This window comes from Culex pipiens, chromosome 3, assembly GCF_016801865.2.
Source record: "Culex pipiens pallens isolate TS chromosome 3, TS_CPP_V2, whole genome shotgun sequence".
Lineage (NCBI taxonomy): Eukaryota > Metazoa > Arthropoda > Insecta > Diptera > Culicidae > Culex > Culex pipiens.
In genome coordinates this window covers 2,473,648-2,495,135 of record NC_068939.1, presented here as the reverse complement: position 1 = coordinate 2,495,135, position 21,488 = coordinate 2,473,648, and the positions used below count along the sequence as shown (strand labels likewise).

Sequence of the window (21,488 nt, the reverse complement as noted above, 5' to 3'; positions counted from 1 at the left end):
CTTCCGCTTCAGAGTATTACTGTACCTGCGATCAAGAGCTCTGTACTTTTGGAAGTTCGCTCGGATTCCACACTTGCAGAAGTCCACATAAGCTTCAGACCTGGCCGCCGAGAGATCCGTACACTCCTTGTCCCACCAGGGAAGTGGCGGGCGCGTTCGGATGTACGGTCCCGGGACGGGTTTTGTCTGAGCTTGTAACGCACTGTCATAGATCAAATTAGCCAGAAACGCATATTCTTCAAGCGGTGCCAACCCAGCTCGCAACTCAACTCCAATGGAGACTGCCTCCGCGTACTGTTTCCAGTCGATATTTCGCGTCAGATCGTAAGGCATCTCCACCGTTGTCGATTGCTGTGAGCCATGGCTAACCAGAATAGCGATCGGCAAATGATCACTGCCACGAGGATCTTGAAGCACGTTCCAGTCACAAAGAACTGCCAGACTGTTGGAACAGAGCGACAAGTCGATGGCACTCGCCTTCGTGCCGGACGTGGTTGGCGTTGGTGGTGTTGCAATCCGCGTAACTTGCTTGTCCCTATTTAGGAGGGTCATCTGGAAGTCGTCGCACAGTTCATGAATCAGATATGCTTGAGGGTCTGTCTTGTGACTTCCCCACTCGGTGCTGTGAAGATTAAAGTCACCCAGAACCAGTCGCGGTGCCTGCAACAGCTCAAGCATACCCCACAACTTTTGTCGAGTTAACGACACCTGTGGGGGAACATAGACGGACACAATGCAAATGTCCAGTCCTCTGATCCTGGCCTGTACTGCGACTGCTTCGATTCCTCCTAGATTCGGGAGCGTGACCTTTCTAAAAGTGTGGCATTTCCTGACCCCAATCAGTACGCCTCCACCTCTATTTGGCCCTGCCCTGCTCTCTGTGATGATGTTGTACCCCCGGAAAGCTGGCGTCTCATCTCCGATAAGAAACGTTTCGCTCAGCGCAAAGACATCACAGTCTCGTTCGAATGCGAATTGTTGAAAATCGTTTAACTTGGGGGTTAAACTTCTGCAATTCCATTGTAGAAAGGAGATGCCGTTTTTCGTTTTTGGTGTATTACCCATCAAAGGAAATGAACGACAAGAGGGGCGTCGTGCTAGCAAGCTGTTTCCCGATGTGTCTAGCGAGAGGCTCAAACCGCTTTATGATTAAACGCGTCGGTTCACTCACAAAAGAGCACAGCCATTCCACGATTGTGGAAAAAGGAAGGACTCCTTTGAAGGCATCGGTGATCGGATTCGGTTGAGGAACCGTTTTTAGGGGGATCTTTGGCAGCTTGGGAACGGGCTTCAGCGGCTTGAGAGGAATCGGTGCCGGCTTCGGTGTCGGCTTCGGTGCCGGCTTCGGAGCGGGCTTACCCGACGGACCGAAAGGAAAATCCTCCTCGAAGTTCAACGAGTCACTTTCCTTACCCTTGCCGCCAGCGGCTTTCCTGGACTTGGAAGCCTTGTTGCGCTTCGGGTTTGGTCCGGAAGAGTCACTTTCCTCGTCTCTCTGGAAGAGGACCTCCACATCGGAATCTTCGTCCCCCGAATCTTCGTCCGCCAAAGGAGCGAAGCGATTGGGGTGGGTCACCTGACTAAGGATTTCCGCGAAGGACTTCTTGGAGCGTTCCCTCAAGGATCGCTTCATCTTGTCCTCGCGCTCCTTGTACTTTGGGCACTGTCGAGTTTTGTGCGGTTCCCCGCCACAAAGCAGGCATTTTTCAGCCTGCTTTTGGCAATCCACGTCCTTGTGGGGGCCGGCGCACTTTGAGCACTTGCTCTTGTTGCTGCAGTAGGTCTTGGTGTGTCCCAACTGCTGGCAGTTTTCGCAGCTCATCACTCGCGGAACGTACAATCGAACTGGAAGCCGAAGCTTGTACAGCTCAATGTAGTCCGGCAGAGCTGACCCTGCAAAAGTCACCCGGAACGAGGCAGAAGGAATGAACTTCTTCTGGCCACCCTCGGTGGTGACGTTGCCCAGTTGCCGGCACTCGAGTACCTCCACAGCTGGAAGTTTAGGGTTCTTGAAGCGTCCCACCGCCCTTGAGAGGTCGACAAGCGACAGACTGTCATCGGTCACCACGCCGTCGATTTCGACTTTGTGGGCCGGAATCCAAACACGGTACTCAATGCTGAACCGCAGATCAGTTACGATCTGATTAGCTTGCACCGCGGAGTTCACGATCACGCGGAGCTTGCTCTTGTTCAGCTTGGTACATTCGACCACCCCAGGATAGTGCTTCTGCAAATCCTTGGTGATCTGTACAAAGTTTAACGGCTTCTGTTTGGGCCGGAAGAAGACCACCCATTCCGTTTGCGATCCCTCTTGATACTGACGAGGACGAGGAATCGGTTTTTGGGAATGAGGATTCAGGAGCGGTGGGGGATTTGGATCCGGATTCGGCACCGGTGTTTTAGGAGGAATTGGATCTGGATTGGGAGAAGGAATTGGGTTTGGAGTCAAGGGGGGAATCGGGTCTGGAGTCAAGGGAGGAATCGGTGGTTGAGGGGGAACCGGATTCGGATCTGATTTAGGACGCTTTCGCTTCTTCCTCTTAGACCCGTCCGTGGATCCCCCTTTACCGTCAGCATCCTTATCCTTCAGGAAGTGGTCCCTGTTGGTGGTGTTTGAAGGAACTCCCGAGACAGAGTCCTTCATTTCCACGTCCTCGTCACCATCAATGGATGAATCGAAATCAGATTCCTCGTGTTCCGACTCGGTCGGATCCATGATTGAGGAAAAAACGGAAGAAAACTAATCAAACCAAAAATAAGACTAAAATAACGCAGAAGAAATGAGAAAAAAATCTAACAGGAAAAAAAAAAACTATGAGAAAAAAAAAAAAAACTAAAAGCAAACAAAAAACTCGCCTTTCGCACTCACCGCCGAACTGGCCGCACTGGCTGCCGCCCGCAGCGGGATGCGCGGGAAGCTCGTTTGCGCGCGCTTGTTGTTGTTGTTGTTGTGCTGCCTGCTGCCAGCCACGTAAACAACGGGGTTGTCTCCGACCTGGCCTGGCCGAAAACTGGTCCGCCGACCGCAGTCGACTCTCCGGGGCCGTTTCCACCGACCAACGACCGTCTCTCGCCTCAGCTGCCTCCGCGGCCGCTGCTGCTGACTCCTCCTGCTGCTGCTGCTCGGATGCAGGAACTCGTTCCTCTTCCGCTGCTGCACCGCCGCCGTGTCCACGACGACCAGATTGTGGCCTCTCTGACCACCGGAACGGGCTTGTCCGCTCGCACACGCCTCGGAATCGCCGTGAAAAACGCACCAAACACACCGCGAAAAAACACGACTAACCGCTGAGACTTCTGCCGGAGCAATGCGCGCTTGTTGTTGTTGTTGTGCTGCCTGCTGCCAGCCACGTAAACAACGGGGATGTCTCCGACCTGGCCTGGCCGAAAACTGGTCCGCCGACCGCAGTCGACTCTCCGGGGCCGATTCCACCGACCAACGACCGTCTCTCGTCTCAGCTGCCGCCGCAGCCGCTGCTGCTCACTCCTCCTGCTGCTGCTGCTCGGATTCGGGAACTCGTTCCTTCTCCGCCTCTGCACCGCCGCCGTGTCCACGACGACCAGATTGTGGCTCCTCTGACCACCGGAACGGGCTTGTCCGCTCGCACACGCCTCGGAATCGCCGTGAAAAACGCGCCAAACACAACTCGATAGAGCACGAAAAAAACCCCTCTCTCGCATTCCGCTCTCACATTCCGTAGCTAAAGCGAAAATTTAAGAAAGGGTAAAAAGTGTATCGCTAACGGAGTCGATCGATGGCTCAAGGATAGGTATCTAAGAACACATAACATATTGTCATTTCCCGAGATGACTTGACTTGTCTTGGCTAGGCTAAGACGTTTTTGAGGCTATTCTGGACCTGATTTGAGGTCGGGTGGAATCTTTGCATGCTGGACGCGATTTACAAAGGGAATTTTATTTCCTAAGATGACATTCGAAGCACGAAGAAAAATGCTTTCGAATGAAGTATAATAGTTCTGGGTTTTTTAGCCGGATGGGCGAACCAGCATGTGATAATGCATTGGTATCGTCAAAAATAGCAGTTTACCGCAGATATTAACGACTAAGCTTAATAATTCGTCGAGATATGTATCTCAGTGGATTGGGTTTTGAAAGAGCTTCACAAAAATGTGCAACATGCCGACATTTTGGTTAATTTTGGCCTCGTTTTAGTCGATTTGAAGGCGGCTGAATGCAAACAGGTTTCTTAAAGTGGCTGTAACTTTGGCAAATTTCAATGGATTTTTGTCCCGTTTCAGCCAGGGATGGAGGACATTCCAGACTACCTAGTTATGCAAAAATGAAGCAATTTTGAAAAATTTTCATCGTTTTTTTGTTTTTCGGTTTTAGGTTTGCAAATCGTTTTTCGTAAATATCTTTTGACAGGAAAGGGCTACGGGGAAGATTTTCAATAGCGACTTATCGGAAGCTAAGAGGGATCGAATGCAACCGGAAGTGTCCAAATCCGTTCAGCCATTTCCGAGAAATCGAGGTGCAATTTTTTGGCCAATTTTCAAGTGATTTTATATGGCATTCCTCGGAGAGGAAGCCAAAACTCGGGTTCCCCCAAAATAAAATAGTCTGCCGTAAACCAATTGCGACCAGTTGGTCGCGTTCTTGTTGCACTCTTCTCAGCAAGTCGAGTCGGCGCAGTGAGCTAGGGCGCGCCCCAGAGTTTTATTTTTGCCCGTGGGTTCGAATCTCGTTCTCTCCCGCTCGCTCTCTGAGCTGATTTGTTTTTTTTTTTTTTCTCTCTGCGCGTTGTCGAGCAATCTTCCGGCCGAAAGGTGCTCGACTTGAGTTTTCGAGCAATCTTCCGGCCGCTCGACTTTTGAGGCTATTCTGGACCTGATTTGAGGTCGGGTGGAATCTTTGCATGCTGGACGCGATTTACAAAGGGAATTTTATTTCCTAAGATGACATTCGAAGCACGAAGAAAAATGCTTTCGAATGAAGTATAATAGTTCTGGGTTTTTTAGCCGGATGGGCGAACCAGCATGTGATAATGCATTGGTATCGTCAAAAATAGCAGTTTACCGCAGATATTAACGACTAAGCTTAATAATTCGTCGAGATATGTATCTCAGTGGATTGGGTTTTGAAAGAGCTTCACAAAAATGTGCAACATGCCGACATTTTGGTTAATTTTGGCCTCGTTTTAGTCGATTTGAAGGCGGCTGAATGCAAACAGGTTTCTTAAAGTGGCTGTAACTTTGGCAAATTTCAATGGATTTTTGTCCCGTTTCAGCCAGGGATGGAGGACATTCCAGACTACCTAGTTATGCAAAAATGAAGCAATTTTGAAAAATTTTCATCGTTTTTTTGTTTTTCGGTTTTAGGTTTGCAAATCGTTTTTCGTAAATATCTTTTGACAGGAAAGGGCTACGGGGAAGATTTTCAATAGCGACTTATCGGAAGCTAAGAGGGATCGAATGCAACCGGAAGTGTCCAAATCCGTTCAGCCATTTCCGAGAAATCGAGGTGCAATTTTTTGGCCAATTTTCAAGTGATTTTATATGGCATTCCTCGGAGAGGAAGCCAAAACTCGGGTTCCCCCAAAATAAAATAGTCTGCCGTAAACCAATTGCGACCAGTTGGTCGCGTTCTTGTTGCACTCTTCTCAGCAAGTCGAGTCGGCGCAGTGAGCTAGGGCGCGCCCCAGAGTTTTATTTTTGCCCGTGGGTTCGAATCTCGTTCTCTCCCGCTCGCTCTCTGAGCTGATTTGTTTTTTTTTTTTTCTCTCTGCGCGTTGTCGAGCAATCTTCCGGCCGAAAGGTGCTCGACTTGAGTTTTCGAGCAATCTTCCGGCCGCTCGACTTTTGAGGCTATTCTGGACCTGATTTGAGGTCGGGTGGAATCTTTGCATGCTGGACGCGATTTACAAAGGGAATTTTATTTCCTAAGATGACATTCGAAGCACGAAGAAAAATGCTTTCGAATGAAGTATAATAGTTCTGGGTTTTTTAGCCGGATGGGCGAACCAGCATGTGATAATGCATTGGTATCGTCAAAAATAGCAGTTTACCGCAGATATTAACGACTAAGCTTAATAATTCGTCGAGATATGTATCTCAGTGGATTGGGTTTTGAAAGAGCTTCACAAAAATGTGCAACATGCCGACATTTTGGTTAATTTTGGCCTCGTTTTAGTCGATTTGAAGGCGGCTGAATGCAAACAGGTTTCTTAAAGTGGCTGTAACTTTGGCAAATTTCAATGGATTTTTGTCCCGTTTCAGCCAGGGATGGAGGACATTCCAGACTACCTAGTTATGCAAAAATGAAGCAATTTTGAAAAATTTTCATCGTTTTTTTGTTTTTCGGTTTTAGGTTTGCAAATCGTTTTTCGTAAATATCTTTTGACAGGAAAGGGCTACGGGGAAGATTTTCAATAGCGACTTATCGGAAGCTAAGAGGGATCGAATGCAACCGGAAGTGTCCAAATCCGTTCAGCCATTTCCGAGAAATCGAGGTGCAATTTTTTGGCCAATTTTCAAGTGATTTTATATGGCATTCCTCGGAGAGGAAGCCAAAACTCGGGTTCCCCCAAAATAAAATAGTCTGCCGTAAACCAATTGCGACCAGTTGGTCGCGTTCTTGTTGCACTCTTCTCAGCAAGTCGAGTCGGCGCAGTGAGCTAGGGCGCGCCCCAGAGTTTTATTTTTGCCCGTGGGTTCGAATCTCGTTCTCTCCCGCTCGCTCTCTGAGCTGATTTGTTTTTTTTTTTTCTCTCTGCGCGTTGTCGAGCAATCTTCCGGCCGAAAGGTGCTCGACTTGAGTTTTCGAGCAATCTTCCGGCCGCTCGACTTTTGAGGCTATTCTGGACCTGATTTGAGGTCGGGTGGAATCTTTGCATGCTGGACGCGATTTACAAAGGGAATTTTATTTCCTAAGATGACATTCGAAGCACGAAGAAAAATGCTTTCGAATGAAGTATAATAGTTCTGGGTTTTTTAGCCGGATGGGCGAACCAGCATGTGATAATGCATTGGTATCGTCAAAAATAGCAGTTTACCGCAGATATTAACGACTAAGCTTAATAATTCGTCGAGATATGTATCTCAGTGGATTGGGTTTTGAAAGAGCTTCACAAAAATGTGCAACATGCCGACATTTTGGTTAATTTTGGCCTCGTTTTAGTCGATTTGAAGGCGGCTGAATGCAAACAGGTTTCTTAAAGTGGCTGTAACTTTGGCAAATTTCAATGGATTTTTGTCCCGTTTCAGCCAGGGATGGAGGACATTCCAGACTACCTAGTTATGCAAAAATGAAGCAATTTTGAAAAATTTTCATCGTTTTTTTGTTTTTCGGTTTTAGGTTTGCAAATCGTTTTTCGTAAATATCTTTTGACAGGAAAGGGCTACGGGGAAGATTTTCAATAGCGACTTATCGGAAGCTAAGAGGGATCGAATGCAACCGGAAGTGTCCAAATCCGTTCAGCCATTTCCGAGAAATCGAGGTGCAATTTTTTGGCCAATTTTCAAGTGATTTTATATGGCATTCCTCGGAGAGGAAGCCAAAACTCGGGTTCCCCCAAAATAAAATAGTCTGCCGTAAACCAATTGCGACCAGTTGGTCGCGTTCTTGTTGCACTCTTCTCAGCAAGTCGAGTCGGCGCAGTGAGCTAGGGCGCGCCCCAGAGTTTTATTTTTGCCCGTGGGTTCGAATCTCGTTCTCTCCCGCTCGCTCTCTGAGCTGATTTGTTTTTTTTTTTTCTCTCTGCGCGTTGTCGAGCAATCTTCCGGCCGAAAGGTGCTCGACTTGAGTTTTCGAGCAATCTTCCGGCCGCTCGACTTTTGAGGCTATTCTGGACCTGATTTGAGGTCGGGTGGAATCTTTGCATGCTGGACGCGATTTACAAAGGGAATTTTATTTCCTAAGATGACATTCGAAGCACGAAGAAAAATGCTTTCGAATGAAGTATAATAGTTCTGGGTTTTTTAGCCGGATGGGCGAACCAGCATGTGATAATGCATTGGTATCGTCAAAAATAGCAGTTTACCGCAGATATTAACGACTAAGCTTAATAATTCGTCGAGATATGTATCTCAGTGGATTGGGTTTTGAAAGAGCTTCACAAAAATGTGCAACATGCCGACATTTTGGTTAATTTTGGCCTCGTTTTAGTCGATTTGAAGGCGGCTGAATGCAAACAGGTTTCTTAAAGTGGCTGTAACTTTGGCAAATTTCAATGGATTTTTGTCCCGTTTCAGCCAGGGATGGAGGACATTCCAGACTACCTAGTTATGCAAAAATGAAGCAATTTTGAAAAATTTTCATCGTTTTTTTGTTTTTCGGTTTTAGGTTTGCAAATCGTTTTTCGTAAATATCTTTTGACAGGAAAGGGCTACGGGGAAGATTTTCAATAGCGACTTATCGGAAGCTAAGAGGGATCGAATGCAACCGGAAGTGTCCAAATCCGTTCAGCCATTTCCGAGAAATCGAGGTGCAATTTTTTGGCCAATTTTCAAGTGATTTTATATGGCATTCCTCGGAGAGGAAGCCAAAACTCGGGTTCCCCCAAAATAAAATAGTCTGCCGTAAACCAATTGCGACCAGTTGGTCGCGTTCTTGTTGCACTCTTCTCAGCAAGTCGAGTCGGCGCAGTGAGCTAGGGCGCGCCCCAGAGTTTTATTTTTGCCCGTGGGTTCGAATCTCGTTCTCTCCCGCTCGCTCTCTGAGCTGATTTGTTTTTTTTTTTTTTTCTCTCTGCGCGTTGTCGAGCAATCTTCCGGCCGAAAGGTGCTCGACTTGAGTTTTCGAGCAATCTTCCGGCCGCTCGACTTTTGAGGCTATTCTGGACCTGATTTGAGGTCGGGTGGAATCTTTGCATGCTGGACGCGATTTACAAAGGGAATTTTATTTCCTAAGATGACATTCGAAGCACGAAGAAAAATGCTTTCGAATGAAGTATAATAGTTCTGGGTTTTTTAGCCGGATGGGCGAACCAGCATGTGATAATGCATTGGTATCGTCAAAAATAGCAGTTTACCGCAGATATTAACGACTAAGCTTAATAATTCGTCGAGATATGTATCTCAGTGGATTGGGTTTTGAAAGAGCTTCACAAAAATGTGCAACATGCCGACATTTTGGTTAATTTTGGCCTCGTTTTAGTCGATTTGAAGGCGGCTGAATGCAAACAGGTTTCTTAAAGTGGCTGTAACTTTGGCAAATTTCAATGGATTTTTGTCCCGTTTCAGCCAGGGATGGAGGACATTCCAGACTACCTAGTTATGCAAAAATGAAGCAATTTTGAAAAATTTTCATCGTTTTTTTGTTTTTCGGTTTTAGGTTTGCAAATCGTTTTTCGTAAATATCTTTTGACAGGAAAGGGCTACGGGGAAGATTTTCAATAGCGACTTATCGGAAGCTAAGAGGGATCGAATGCAACCGGAAGTGTCCAAATCCGTTCAGCCATTTCCGAGAAATCGAGGTGCAATTTTTTGGCCAATTTTCAAGTGATTTTATATGGCATTCCTCGGAGAGGAAGCCAAAACTCGGGTTCCCCCAAAATAAAATAGTCTGCCGTAAACCAATTGCGACCAGTTGGTCGCGTTCTTGTTGCACTCTTCTCAGCAAGTCGAGTCGGCGCAGTGAGCTAGGGCGCGCCCCAGAGTTTTATTTTTGCCCGTGGGTTCGAATCTCGTTCTCTCCCGCTCGCTCTCTGAGCTGATTTGTTTTTTTTTTTTCTCTCTGCGCGTTGTCGAGCAATCTTCCGGCCGAAAGGTGCTCGACTTGAGTTTTCGAGCAATCTTCCGGCCGCTCGACTTTTGAGGCTATTCTGGACCTGATTTGAGGTCGGGTGGAATCTTTGCATGCTGGACGCGATTTACAAAGGGAATTTTATTTCCTAAGATGACATTCGAAGCACGAAGAAAAATGCTTTCGAATGAAGTATAATAGTTCTGGGTTTTTTAGCCGGATGGGCGAACCAGCATGTGATAATGCATTGGTATCGTCAAAAATAGCAGTTTACCGCAGATATTAACGACTAAGCTTAATAATTCGTCGAGATATGTATCTCAGTGGATTGGGTTTTGAAAGAGCTTCACAAAAATGTGCAACATGCCGACATTTTGGTTAATTTTGGCCTCGTTTTAGTCGATTTGAAGGCGGCTGAATGCAAACAGGTTTCTTAAAGTGGCTGTAACTTTGGCAAATTTCAATGGATTTTTGTCCCGTTTCAGCCAGGGATGGAGGACATTCCAGACTACCTAGTTATGCAAAAATGAAGCAATTTTGAAAAATTTTCATCGTTTTTTTGTTTTTCGGTTTTAGGTTTGCAAATCGTTTTTCGTAAATATCTTTTGACAGGAAAGGGCTACGGGGAAGATTTTCAATAGCGACTTATCGGAAGCTAAGAGGGATCGAATGCAACCGGAAGTGTCCAAATCCGTTCAGCCATTTCCGAGAAATCGAGGTGCAATTTTTTGGCCAATTTTCAAGTGATTTTATATGGCATTCCTCGGAGAGGAAGCCAAAACTCGGGTTCCCCCAAAATAAAATAGTCTGCCGTAAACCAATTGCGACCAGTTGGTCGCGTTCTTGTTGCACTCTTCTCAGCAAGTCGAGTCGGCGCAGTGAGCTAGGGCGCGCCCCAGAGTTTTATTTTTGCCCGTGGGTTCGAATCTCGTTCTCTCCCGCTCGCTCTCTGAGCTGATTTGTTTTTTTTTTTTCTCTCTGCGCGTTGTCGAGCAATCTTCCGGCCGAAAGGTGCTCGACTTGAGTTTTCGAGCAATCTTCCGGCCGCTCGACTTTTGAGGCTATTCTGGACCTGATTTGAGGTCGGGTGGAATCTTTGCATGCTGGACGCGATTTACAAAGGGAATTTTATTTCCTAAGATGACATTCGAAGCACGAAGAAAAATGCTTTCGAATGAAGTATAATAGTTCTGGGTTTTTTAGCCGGATGGGCGAACCAGCATGTGATAATGCATTGGTATCGTCAAAAATAGCAGTTTACCGCAGATATTAACGACTAAGCTTAATAATTCGTCGAGATATGTATCTCAGTGGATTGGGTTTTGAAAGAGCTTCACAAAAATGTGCAACATGCCGACATTTTGGTTAATTTTGGCCTCGTTTTAGTCGATTTGAAGGCGGCTGAATGCAAACAGGTTTCTTAAAGTGGCTGTAACTTTGGCAAATTTCAATGGATTTTTGTCCCGTTTCAGCCAGGGATGGAGGACATTCCAGACTACCTAGTTATGCAAAAATGAAGCAATTTTGAAAAATTTTCATCGTTTTTTTGTTTTTCGGTTTTAGGTTTGCAAATCGTTTTTCGTAAATATCTTTTGACAGGAAAGGGCTACGGGGAAGATTTTCAATAGCGACTTATCGGAAGCTAAGAGGGATCGAATGCAACCGGAAGTGTCCAAATCCGTTCAGCCATTTCCGAGAAATCGAGGTGCAATTTTTTGGCCAATTTTCAAGTGATTTTATATGGCATTCCTCGGAGAGGAAGCCAAAAAAAGTTAATGATTTATTAATTTTGTAGGTTTATCTTTGTTTTGCACCCTAGTATTTGGAGAATATTCGAAAACGGAACAAGATAAAAACTTGAAATGAAATTTTCGCTGGCCTCAACAAAAATCTAGAGTTTTTAAAGGTCCTTTAATTTATTGTGTTTCATATGTTTATAGGACCTTTAAAAAAAATCTAGAAATGTCTTCTGTTCTTTTTCTACCTAAACTACAGATACTACTAAAATGTGCACAGTTAAAATTTGATGATAATCTCGAAACTGATGATAATCTCAAAAAAATCAAAAAACACTTTTCCTCAAATACACAAATTTTGGAACACCCTTTTAACTGGACCACTCTAACGTTACTACTGTACTGACCATGATCAACTTTTCGGAAGATGACAAAGCTGTTATTTAAAAGTGTGGTATCTACGAATTTGGTTTAACAAAATTTCGGTTATGGATCATTGTGATATGGTACCACCCTAACATTTTATTTGTTAAGTTTTACACACACACACAATCCAAATTCCAAGCTACTATTGATATAAAAAAATACAATTTCAGCAATTAAAAAAAAATATTTGAAAAATAAATATTTATGAACCACCCTAATGTACTTAGATTTTATTTCATGAAAAAATAAATGTTTTTTTTTGAATTCAGCTGCCCAAAATTACCCTTATATGACATATTTGGTAGAATACTTGGCATTTTTTAATTTTGTCACACCTTTGTTCGGAGAGGATCCACTGTGCGTCGGTAGCCACGTATCGACGATTTCTGTAGGCTTTGTTGCGATGTTGTTTTCAGAAATAATTGTGTTGTTTTTGCTTACGCTCTTCTCGTCACAGATGCCGATGTTTTTGTTTCACCTGAGTTCTTCATTAAATTGGGGCGTGGGGCTTTTGGTAACTCCTAATTAATTGAGCCATTAAGTTATGATTTATGAGACGATGCGATTATCTTCCGCTTGTTGGCCTGGGGGTTATGCTGAGTGACACCTGATGGTTTTTGCTCGCCTTTGGCGGAGTCAGCTGCATAACGTGAACGTTGTGGGTGGTAATGGATTCAACACGTAATTCAATAGCAAAGATTCAGGTCAATCACTGGCAGCCTGAGCTGTCAAAATGTTAGTCAAGCGGTGAAGTTGATGGCGTTGAAGTCCGCTAATCTCGGCTATCAGCAACATCAAAGCCATTCACGTTTGTGATTTCATATGGAAATTTAAACGCTGCCAACATTGTTGTGTAATCGATTTGAAAGGATTTCCTCCTGAATCCGTCACAAAAGACCGCGGCGTCAAGCTGAGTGTGCTCGGATTAACTAGCAATCGGGACGACGCACCACAATTAGCTCTCTGTAATTTAGCTAGAACGATTAATTGACAGTTGATTAAATCCCAGAATTGGCTCATCTGAAATTCATCGCTTTGTAGTAATTAAGCGTTGTCCAATTAATACCCAACTCGCGCACCGACAAACCCGGAGTGGGTGGCCTTTCTAAACCTGCCATCAGAGTGGACAATTCAATCTCACCGTGTCATCGTGGCCCACCAAACACACTTCATCAACCGGGGCCAGTGATGATTGTGTAATCGTGGTTTTGGTGTTTAGTAGCGGTTACAGGTTCACCTTTTGGGGGCTCGCTTTGTAATGCAACCCCAGTCGAGTGGCTTGCCGAAGCCCAAGACGTGGAGATGATCCCATCAGCATCATCCCAGCCTGACGACGACGAGGGTAATAGCTCTTAATATGCGTCGATTCGTCGCCGTTGGCGTTGCGGTGGGTGGCACTGCATAGACAATGCTATCAGATCGCCGATTGGAGTCGTTTGGTCAGCTAATTAACGGCCTCCGGAATAATGTGATGAACTGCGGGTGGACGACGTGCAGAATGACTGACGTAAAGTGGTTTTTGATGTGGTTGGGTTTGAACAATCAACTAGGACAGTACTGGTGGCCAGCCGGTGGCCATTTTGATTCAGTTACAGATAAGGTGTTATTTACACAATGGTGGGCTGCATTCATTGCACAATAGTTGGTTGAGTGGGTCTTCAATATGCTTGTTGAATTATGTGGAGTTGAAATGTTAGTTTTGAATTTTTCTCGACACTTTTTTCTACAGTCCAGATCCGATTACCTGAAGTTTCGATAAACCTGACCTACAAAAATTGACAATTGCATGCAATATGTGGGAGTAGCGAACAGCAGTAATTCTCCATACAAACTTTGGAGAAAAACCATTCGGCCCAGTTCAAATATTTTCGAAAAAATGTAATGCGCGTGTTTCTGGGGACCCCAAACTTCATACTTCCCCTCGAGTTGAGCCTGCGCAATGGTTTTTAGAGACTTCGGATATTGAATCACAGATTAAAAACAATTTTTTAAACATTATTTTTAATTTCATTATTAAATTCAAGTTCTGCGACCTCATTTCATTCAAATTTGAGTGTTACATTACCACGTGCATTTTCTCAATGTTTCATCATAGCCATTTGGCTGCCTCTAGGATTTAAAATTTTCAAAATTCCTAAAACAAGTTTGGGGTAGAGCATCCAATTTCCCGGTGTTGCAAAATTTCCGGGAAACGGGAAATTTTCAGCAAATTTTCCGGGAAATCCTAAGAATTCCCGGGGTATTTTAAATTTATCAAAAATGATTCTGATTTTGCAACAATATTGTACAGAACATCAACTTTAATGGTCAAAATGAGTGTGTGGATAAATTTATGGCTTGAATGCTAGTTAAAAATCATACAACTTCAAGAAAATATATAAATTTACTAATTTTACATGCTGTCTTTCAAATCGTACCAAACCAAAACATGATCATCAATATTTTTTTGTTATAAAGTGTTATTTGTTTATCAAAGTGTTTGGACAGTGAGTAAAATGAATCCATGCTCCACATCCATAAAATTGCTTTGAATTTTGTCTCTGTGACCAGTTTGAGAGAATATGAATAACATTGGAACAAGTTGAGATGAAAACAAAAATCTTTTTTTTTTATTGTAAAGAACTTTACCAGAACAAGTCTTACTGGTTTCAGGTCATGTATAATATTCATGTTTTTCATATTGAATCTTCTTTTAACCTTGGTAGCTCCAGTACTTAATCATTATTTGACTTTGTATTGAATTTCTCGAATACTTTGTAACAAATTCTTCTTGCAAAACCCTCTTTGAAACATTTAAGGATACCAATTCAATTTTCATCCAAATGAGTCGCGGTAAAAAAACTAAAAAAAGGAAGGGGTTAATAACCTCATTTACAAATCTTATAACACCAATTTCCGTTTAAAACGGTAAATAAAAAAAAGTTAATTTTCATTCCATAATCCATTCCAAGATCAATTCCCAGTTGTGAAAGCTTCAGATATTAATGTTATCTGAAATAAATCTTTACATAAAATTTTCAGACGAACTGATTAGTTCAATACACTGAAAACCCAACCATGGTAGTTGCTACCATATTGTAGGGTTAAAATGAGAACACCCTCCGACTTTTTTTTTTGCTGAAAACATTCCGTGCTTGGATTGACTGATTAACGCAGTCAGTTTTACTTTGTCGAGAGCGGCATGGTAATTTTAACCCTCCAATATGGAGAGGAAGACAATGATTTTGTAATTGCTACCATGCAATTTTGTGGAAGTATGGTACATTTTACCATATTTGCGTTTACTTGTTCGAGCTTTCAGTGTATGAACAGTAAATTGAATTGAATAAAATCATACTAAATTATCTCACTTATTTCTTTTGTAAATTTTCAAAACTTTGGTGGCAAATAGTTAAAAAAAATGTATGCTTTCACTTGAATTCAAAAATTTTTTTTATAAAAATTGAAATTACAAGCCTAGGTTTCAACATTTGGATGAAAAAAGTGTTCTAAAATGCATTTTACAGGCGTACAGTTGCTTTCCAATAATTAGTTTTGAAAATATCAAGGTATTGACGAAATTTTTTTTTCGCAAAAAAAAAAAAAACTTTCGTGGGACTGTACATGGGTATTTCATGAAAATTTAAAATGTTTTCATAGGAGTTCAAACACGCTGAATATGATTATAAACACGGGAAAATGCATTTTAACTGGTTTTCAGTTGATTAAACTTAAATTTTCATTAAAATTTTGAAGTTTTCCGAAAAAATATTTTTTTGCCCCCTGATTATTCAGGCCAATTTTGAAGGGGGGGGGGGGCGACATAAACTTTGAAAAATATTTGCAACGGCCTAAATAGTTGAGCTCAATTGTCACCAATTGGAGAAAATCTTGATGCGGATTCAGATTCAGCTGAAAAAAATCCACTACATATATATCGTCGCTTGAGTGCTATCTTGTGACACGTCTGCTATAAAAAGATAGGACGTGTCACAAGATAACACAAAAGCGACGATATTGTATGGCCTAAGAGACACAATAAATGTATAATATTTTCCTTCAGACTGTGTTTCTGTCATTCTGCTTTCCGAAAAATGCAAAACATAATTATTCAGTGAATCAGCAATGCTAGAGCTAAAAGTTACGAAGAAACTGGCATAGAAAATGTAAAAATATAATTAGATTTTAATCTGTGTTTATTAATAGAGTTTCTATAATTATCCATGATCTTAAAAAAATAAAATAAACAAACAAAAGTGCATTTCAACACTATTCCCAGTTGTCTTTTTTATAACTTTTGACAGCAAATTAGATAATCCTTTCCAAGTATGACTTTATTAGCTTTAGCACCTCTCGACCTTTCTCCTTCACCCACGGCCACAACTCGCACGTGCCCCCTCCACCGCAGCAATGAACTCTGGAGTGAACAATGAGTATTTACACCTCGCGCGATGATGATAATTAATGAACTCACAAAGTAGAAAGCTCTCCACCGCTGTTTTAGAAAAGAACACCCTTTCGACATTGACTCTTCTCGCGTGAGTTTCAAATATTGTTGGTGGGTGTAACACCCCCCACTCCAGCGCGCGATGTAAATATGATTTACATCATAAATCATCCCGGAAGCTCTCTGTGCGCTGCGATCCTGATGGCGGTTAAAAAGGAACCTTTGCCATTAGGACGCGCCGCCGCCGTTATGGAGCAAGTTTTATCCTTGCGTTCATCTGACGAGATTTTGTGCGATCTCATTTGTGGCGTGTCGGTCTTAAGTAGATCACTGCCGGCGCCTTCAATAGTGTTTATGATGATGGATGATAACCCCTCGGCGCACTGGGATGTTCATTGACTAATGACGCTCTTTAAAACTTTAAACTTATTAAGTGTTTCTTGCTGTTTGGGGTGACGGAGTGGAGGGTGGTATTCATACACATCCGATTGAGCGCGGATTATCGCGTACATCCTGCTTTATCACGGCTCATTATTCGACGGAGCTGCCACGGTTTTCATAATTAATAGCATTTACTCTACTAATCCGGAACTTATCTCTTGTGTTTCTCGTTTACAGCGATGTCCATTTCGCCTCCTCCCACGCCCGAAAATGTGCGCATCTGCCTGGTGGGCGCGGTTGCCCATGACACGGTCACCCTGGCCGCGGCCCAGTCCTTCAAGCTGCCGGTGGTCACGTCGGAAACTGGCGGCGAATTCGTGTCCGACACCAGCCACGTCACCTACTTCGTCCTGAGCGACTTCGACGGTCCCGTGTATGATACAATTTACCGCTCGAAACACAGGTGAGTTTGATACTATGAACAACGAAGAAAAAAATTTCGAGTACATTAACTGAATATCCGCGTTTTGGCGCAATGTAATGGAAAATTAGTCGTGAGTTGCAACTCATTTTCATTCGTAACGTGTCTGGTCAACAGCATATGCAGCAACACCAAATTAGCGCCCACGTACTGAAATTAATATACGCTTAGTTCTATCTAGTATGTTGAAAATTGAAACTGAACATGAAAAAGTTATGAGTTTGTAACACTGGTCGGTGTTGGTCACGTTGCTATCGCGCGTGCAATCCCCATTTATAACATATCAGTGCGCACTTCCGCTAACTATAGAGCAATTATTCGCTAAAAGCAGTGTCCTAGCACACTTCCATTTCACCCCCAACCCTGCCCACTTCCCAATCGGATGTGTGGTTCAAAAGCACTTCAAATTCAGTATGAGTGCCACCGCCGCCATGTCCATTAAAATATTGCCTCTAAATGTTAGCAGCTTTGCTGCCAGGCTTTTGTGTGAAACTAACTTCACAATTTCAATTGTCATAGAAATTGTATCTGGCTGCATTCCGAAGTTTTGAGAATGTGCGATGTTACATGAACAATCTCCCTAGAGTTTTAAGACACTTTTGTGAAAGGTTAATTTTTAATTACAAATTTTCTAATAAGCTTGAAAATAATTCAAAAATTTAAATACGAAAATTCTATTAAAATTGTCTCAAATCCGACGTTTTACTGTAAATCACACAACTTCTACTGATGATGGTCGGGTGGTCACTAGGGTGCCCAGAAAAAATGACCCTCTGCTCCACAAGCGGAAAACGGTTTTTTTTTGGATTATTTTAAGCATCTGTGCAAATTTTGAGCGAAATTGGTTGAGATTAATCCATTGAAACCTGAGCCTAAAGTTGGTGGAAAAAAATGTTTTCCATGCAAATATGACTTTTTAAATCGCTAATAACTTTTAAGCGAGGTTTTGAGAAAAAGTCCCATATTCTGGGCACCCTAGTGGTCACTCGATCGATGGATCCTGCCAAAGAGTCCTCGTTACATCGACCATCGGCAGCGTGGTGTTGCAGTTTATTTGCGAAGCATTTGCATATTACCTTCGAGCTCACTCACTCTCATTCATCGAGTTATAATGTAAGAGCTGCCGGCGTCCATCCGATGACGGCTAATCGCGGAGTGATGTGAGTTTTCCCCCCGTCTAATTGAAGTGGGTGGCGCCAACGCTTTCAATTGGGAGTTAATTTTACGGGAGATTGAGTTTTTTGAGCTGATGTTTTTTTTGTGTTTTGTGTGTTGGCCCGAAAAATCAGGGGGCAATTTTGTTTCAAAAAACTTCAAACTTTCTATAGAAATTTAAGAGCAATGAACAAATCAGATAAAATGAAAATGCATGCACCTGCGTTTAGAATAATTTTTAGCATGTTTGGGTTGATTTAAAAATCATTTGAATTTCGGAAAATTATCGACGATTGGAAGTTTTTTTTCGCTAAAATGTTTGTTTTCGTCAAATCTTAATTTTTTTTGAAAACTAATGATTGCAAACCATCTGAACTAGTGTAAAGGTTAATAACTAAGGCTTGTTATTTCAATTTATATGTTTAAGTAAGCTTTTTAAGCTTTTTTTTTTACATTTGCAAAGAAGAAGGCATCAATCACTGAGGTGGTTTAAATATCGTTTTATACATTTTTTCATAAAATGTCTATAAAACTTTCAATATTAGTACTTCACTTTTACTATTAAAACATTGAATTGTTTTAAACATTATACTGATTCTCGGAAATTCCAGGCGGAACGAGCGAATAACAACATTTTTATTTTTATCAAAATTTGAGTTTTTGGCCTTAAACATGCTCCAAAGTGACGTGATCAATTTCCAAAAACGATATTTGATCGCTGACACACAACGCCTATCATGATCGTCATTGCTTGGCGACGGTCGATGAACGTAAACACGAAGACGAAACGAACGAAAAATGAGCACCACTACCACTCAAGCAGCCGCCCGAACGAGACAACGTGCTCTTTCTCTTTCTCTTGTTTTTGTCTCTCTCCTCCTAGTGTATGCTGCGTGGTGACAGAAATCATATGATTGCTATCATTGGAGAGATGATCGGAATCTCGGTAGAATGTCAAACGACCGCTCTCTAGGCGATTTTTCTCCTCTGGAGGGAAGTCAATGATTGTGTGAGTGACTTTGCGTAGCACTCATTCCTTTGTGTGTGAAACGAACGAAGGCAGAATGTAAAAATCAGGTTGTCGTGGTGAAGACGATTGGAGTGTTCTGTCAGCTATCACAAACAAAGTCGAAATTTCACAAGCCTTGGACGTGATTGCGTGTAATCCTAGATGGTTCGATTTTTTTTATTTGTTTTAACAACTTTTGTGGTATTCATGTCTTGGAAAATTGTTTTAATTTTTTAGAACAAACTAGTTTCTTTCAAGAAATTTATCGGTAAGATCTTCTTTCTTTTCTCATTTGCAAGAATTGTTGATAGTGTTCTACTAATGCTGTTGTTTTTTTTTGGGTTTCCTCGAAAAATTTTTTTTCTTTATTTCCCACTTTTAACATCAAATTTGACTTCTGCGACTCCGTTTTAGTCAAATTAAATTTGGTTGCCTATCTAAACACATTTTTTTTCATTATTTTATCCTCGCGATTTTGGCCGCCGTCTTGGATTTAATTTTTTTAAAGTCATATTTGTGCTCAACGACTAAAAAAAACAAAGCCAAAGAATTGTTTTTTCGTGATTCGATTAATCCGACGTGATTTTTTTTTGTGAGAACTTGGGATAATCGAGTCTGGACTTTATAATGATTATTTTTACATTTTTAAACAAATGGGGCTCTTCCTAGCTTTTAAAAGATTTGAAATTTTGGACCACAGATTAGAAAAAGAGAACAAATTGTGATTTTTTTCAAAGGAAGATTCTTGGATTTTTAGGACATTTTTGACAATAGCATTACTTTAAGTATTTTGGGATGCTGTTTACTATTTTTTTTTTTGAAAATTGTGCTCAAAATTTGAAATTTACTAAAAAAAAATCAGGAATGGACACTTTTTGTGTCTTCTAGAAAATACTAGTCTTTTAAAGATTCTTTTTCCTGCTGAAACCTTATCATTTTCAATACTTTAAAAAAAATCATGGCAACATTACATCTGGGAATGTGTAAGGCTTTCATGCCAGAAAAAATGTGTAATTTTACCAATAAAAATGTTTAAATTTACCTCTTTTCCGGAGTTATGCCACTTTTCAGTCTTAATTGAGGTAGTTACATAATTTTTTACTGTATAGAATTGATTTAAATGGTCACAATTCAAAGCTACGTTTTTTTAAAATGGTCATTAGTACATTATTGACAAATTTGCGAGAGTATATCAAAGTAGCTTGATTATGATTTTTTTTCTGGCTTTATATATTGCAGTGAAGAGATTATTTTTCACCATTTGTGGAAAGTTGATTTTTTTTAGACTGTGAAAGCTACGAACAGTATATTTATTGGGATGTAACAAAAATGAGTTTTTGGCGGACATTCAGCGGTTTGTTCTGGTGGGCGTACTGAGCCCAAATTCCCAATGTGAGCTTGATTGGACGTAACATGAGCTGGCGTTTTGCATTTGAATTTTGAATGGAATTTAAGCCGTAAAAAACATTTTTTTCAAAAATGTCAATCAAAAGGCGTAGTTTCACATGCGTCACATTACAGCACAAGTTTGGGTCCGTGTGTCTGCGAGAACTGTGTGAACATTGTCCATTGAAGCATTGAACTGTTTAGGAATTCTCGGAAGCTTATTAATTTATTGGTTGACCAAATCAAATATTGCATTTCGCTGGAATAGAAAAGCTAATTTATTTCAATGAATATATCAACAAGAATCAAACGTTCTTCTGTGTAAAGCCTTTCAAAATAAATCATTCACGCTGATTGCTTTTTTTTTGTTGCTGCTTCCACGGTCACGTGTTCCAGGCGTAGTCTACAACACCTGACATTTGATCCGGACATTGTCGGGATACGAGCAAGCGCAGCAAATCACAGCTCGTAACAGCAGCAGCACACATCATCGAAATGGTTATTTCATTGAATTTGCTCAAACTGCTGCTGCTGCTGCCACCGGCTGGTCGTCTCATGTTTCTGGTCCCAATGGGTAGGGATATCGAGCATGGAGAAGAATCTTTTCCCGCAACTAGTCGGCACGTAGCTGGACCAATAAAGCAATCTCATAACAATCTTTTGTCGATATCCAGCCCGGGCAGTGGATTTTTGCACCAGGTGTTGCAAAATTTCAACTGCATTTTGGGAATTTGTCGAGAAATTACAGATTTTAAAGTAAGGAATGCCAAATTGACGAAAACAACT

General features: G+C 42.0%; 1 protein-coding gene across 3 annotated transcripts in view; it reads left to right on the top strand.

Annotated features, from left to right (window-relative positions):
- The window catches only part of LOC120423000 (protein ECT2), a 109,125-nt gene that overhangs the window by 68,219 nt on the left and 19,418 nt on the right, over positions 1 to 21,488 (top strand). For all 3 annotated transcript variants that reach the window (XM_039586620.2, XM_039586622.2, XM_039586621.2), the window contains exon 2: positions 16,909 to 17,134. In XM_039586620.2, the coding sequence (XP_039442554.1) occupies positions 16,909 to 17,134 (226 nt within the window). The remainder of the gene's footprint in view (positions 1 to 16,908; positions 17,135 to 21,488) is intronic.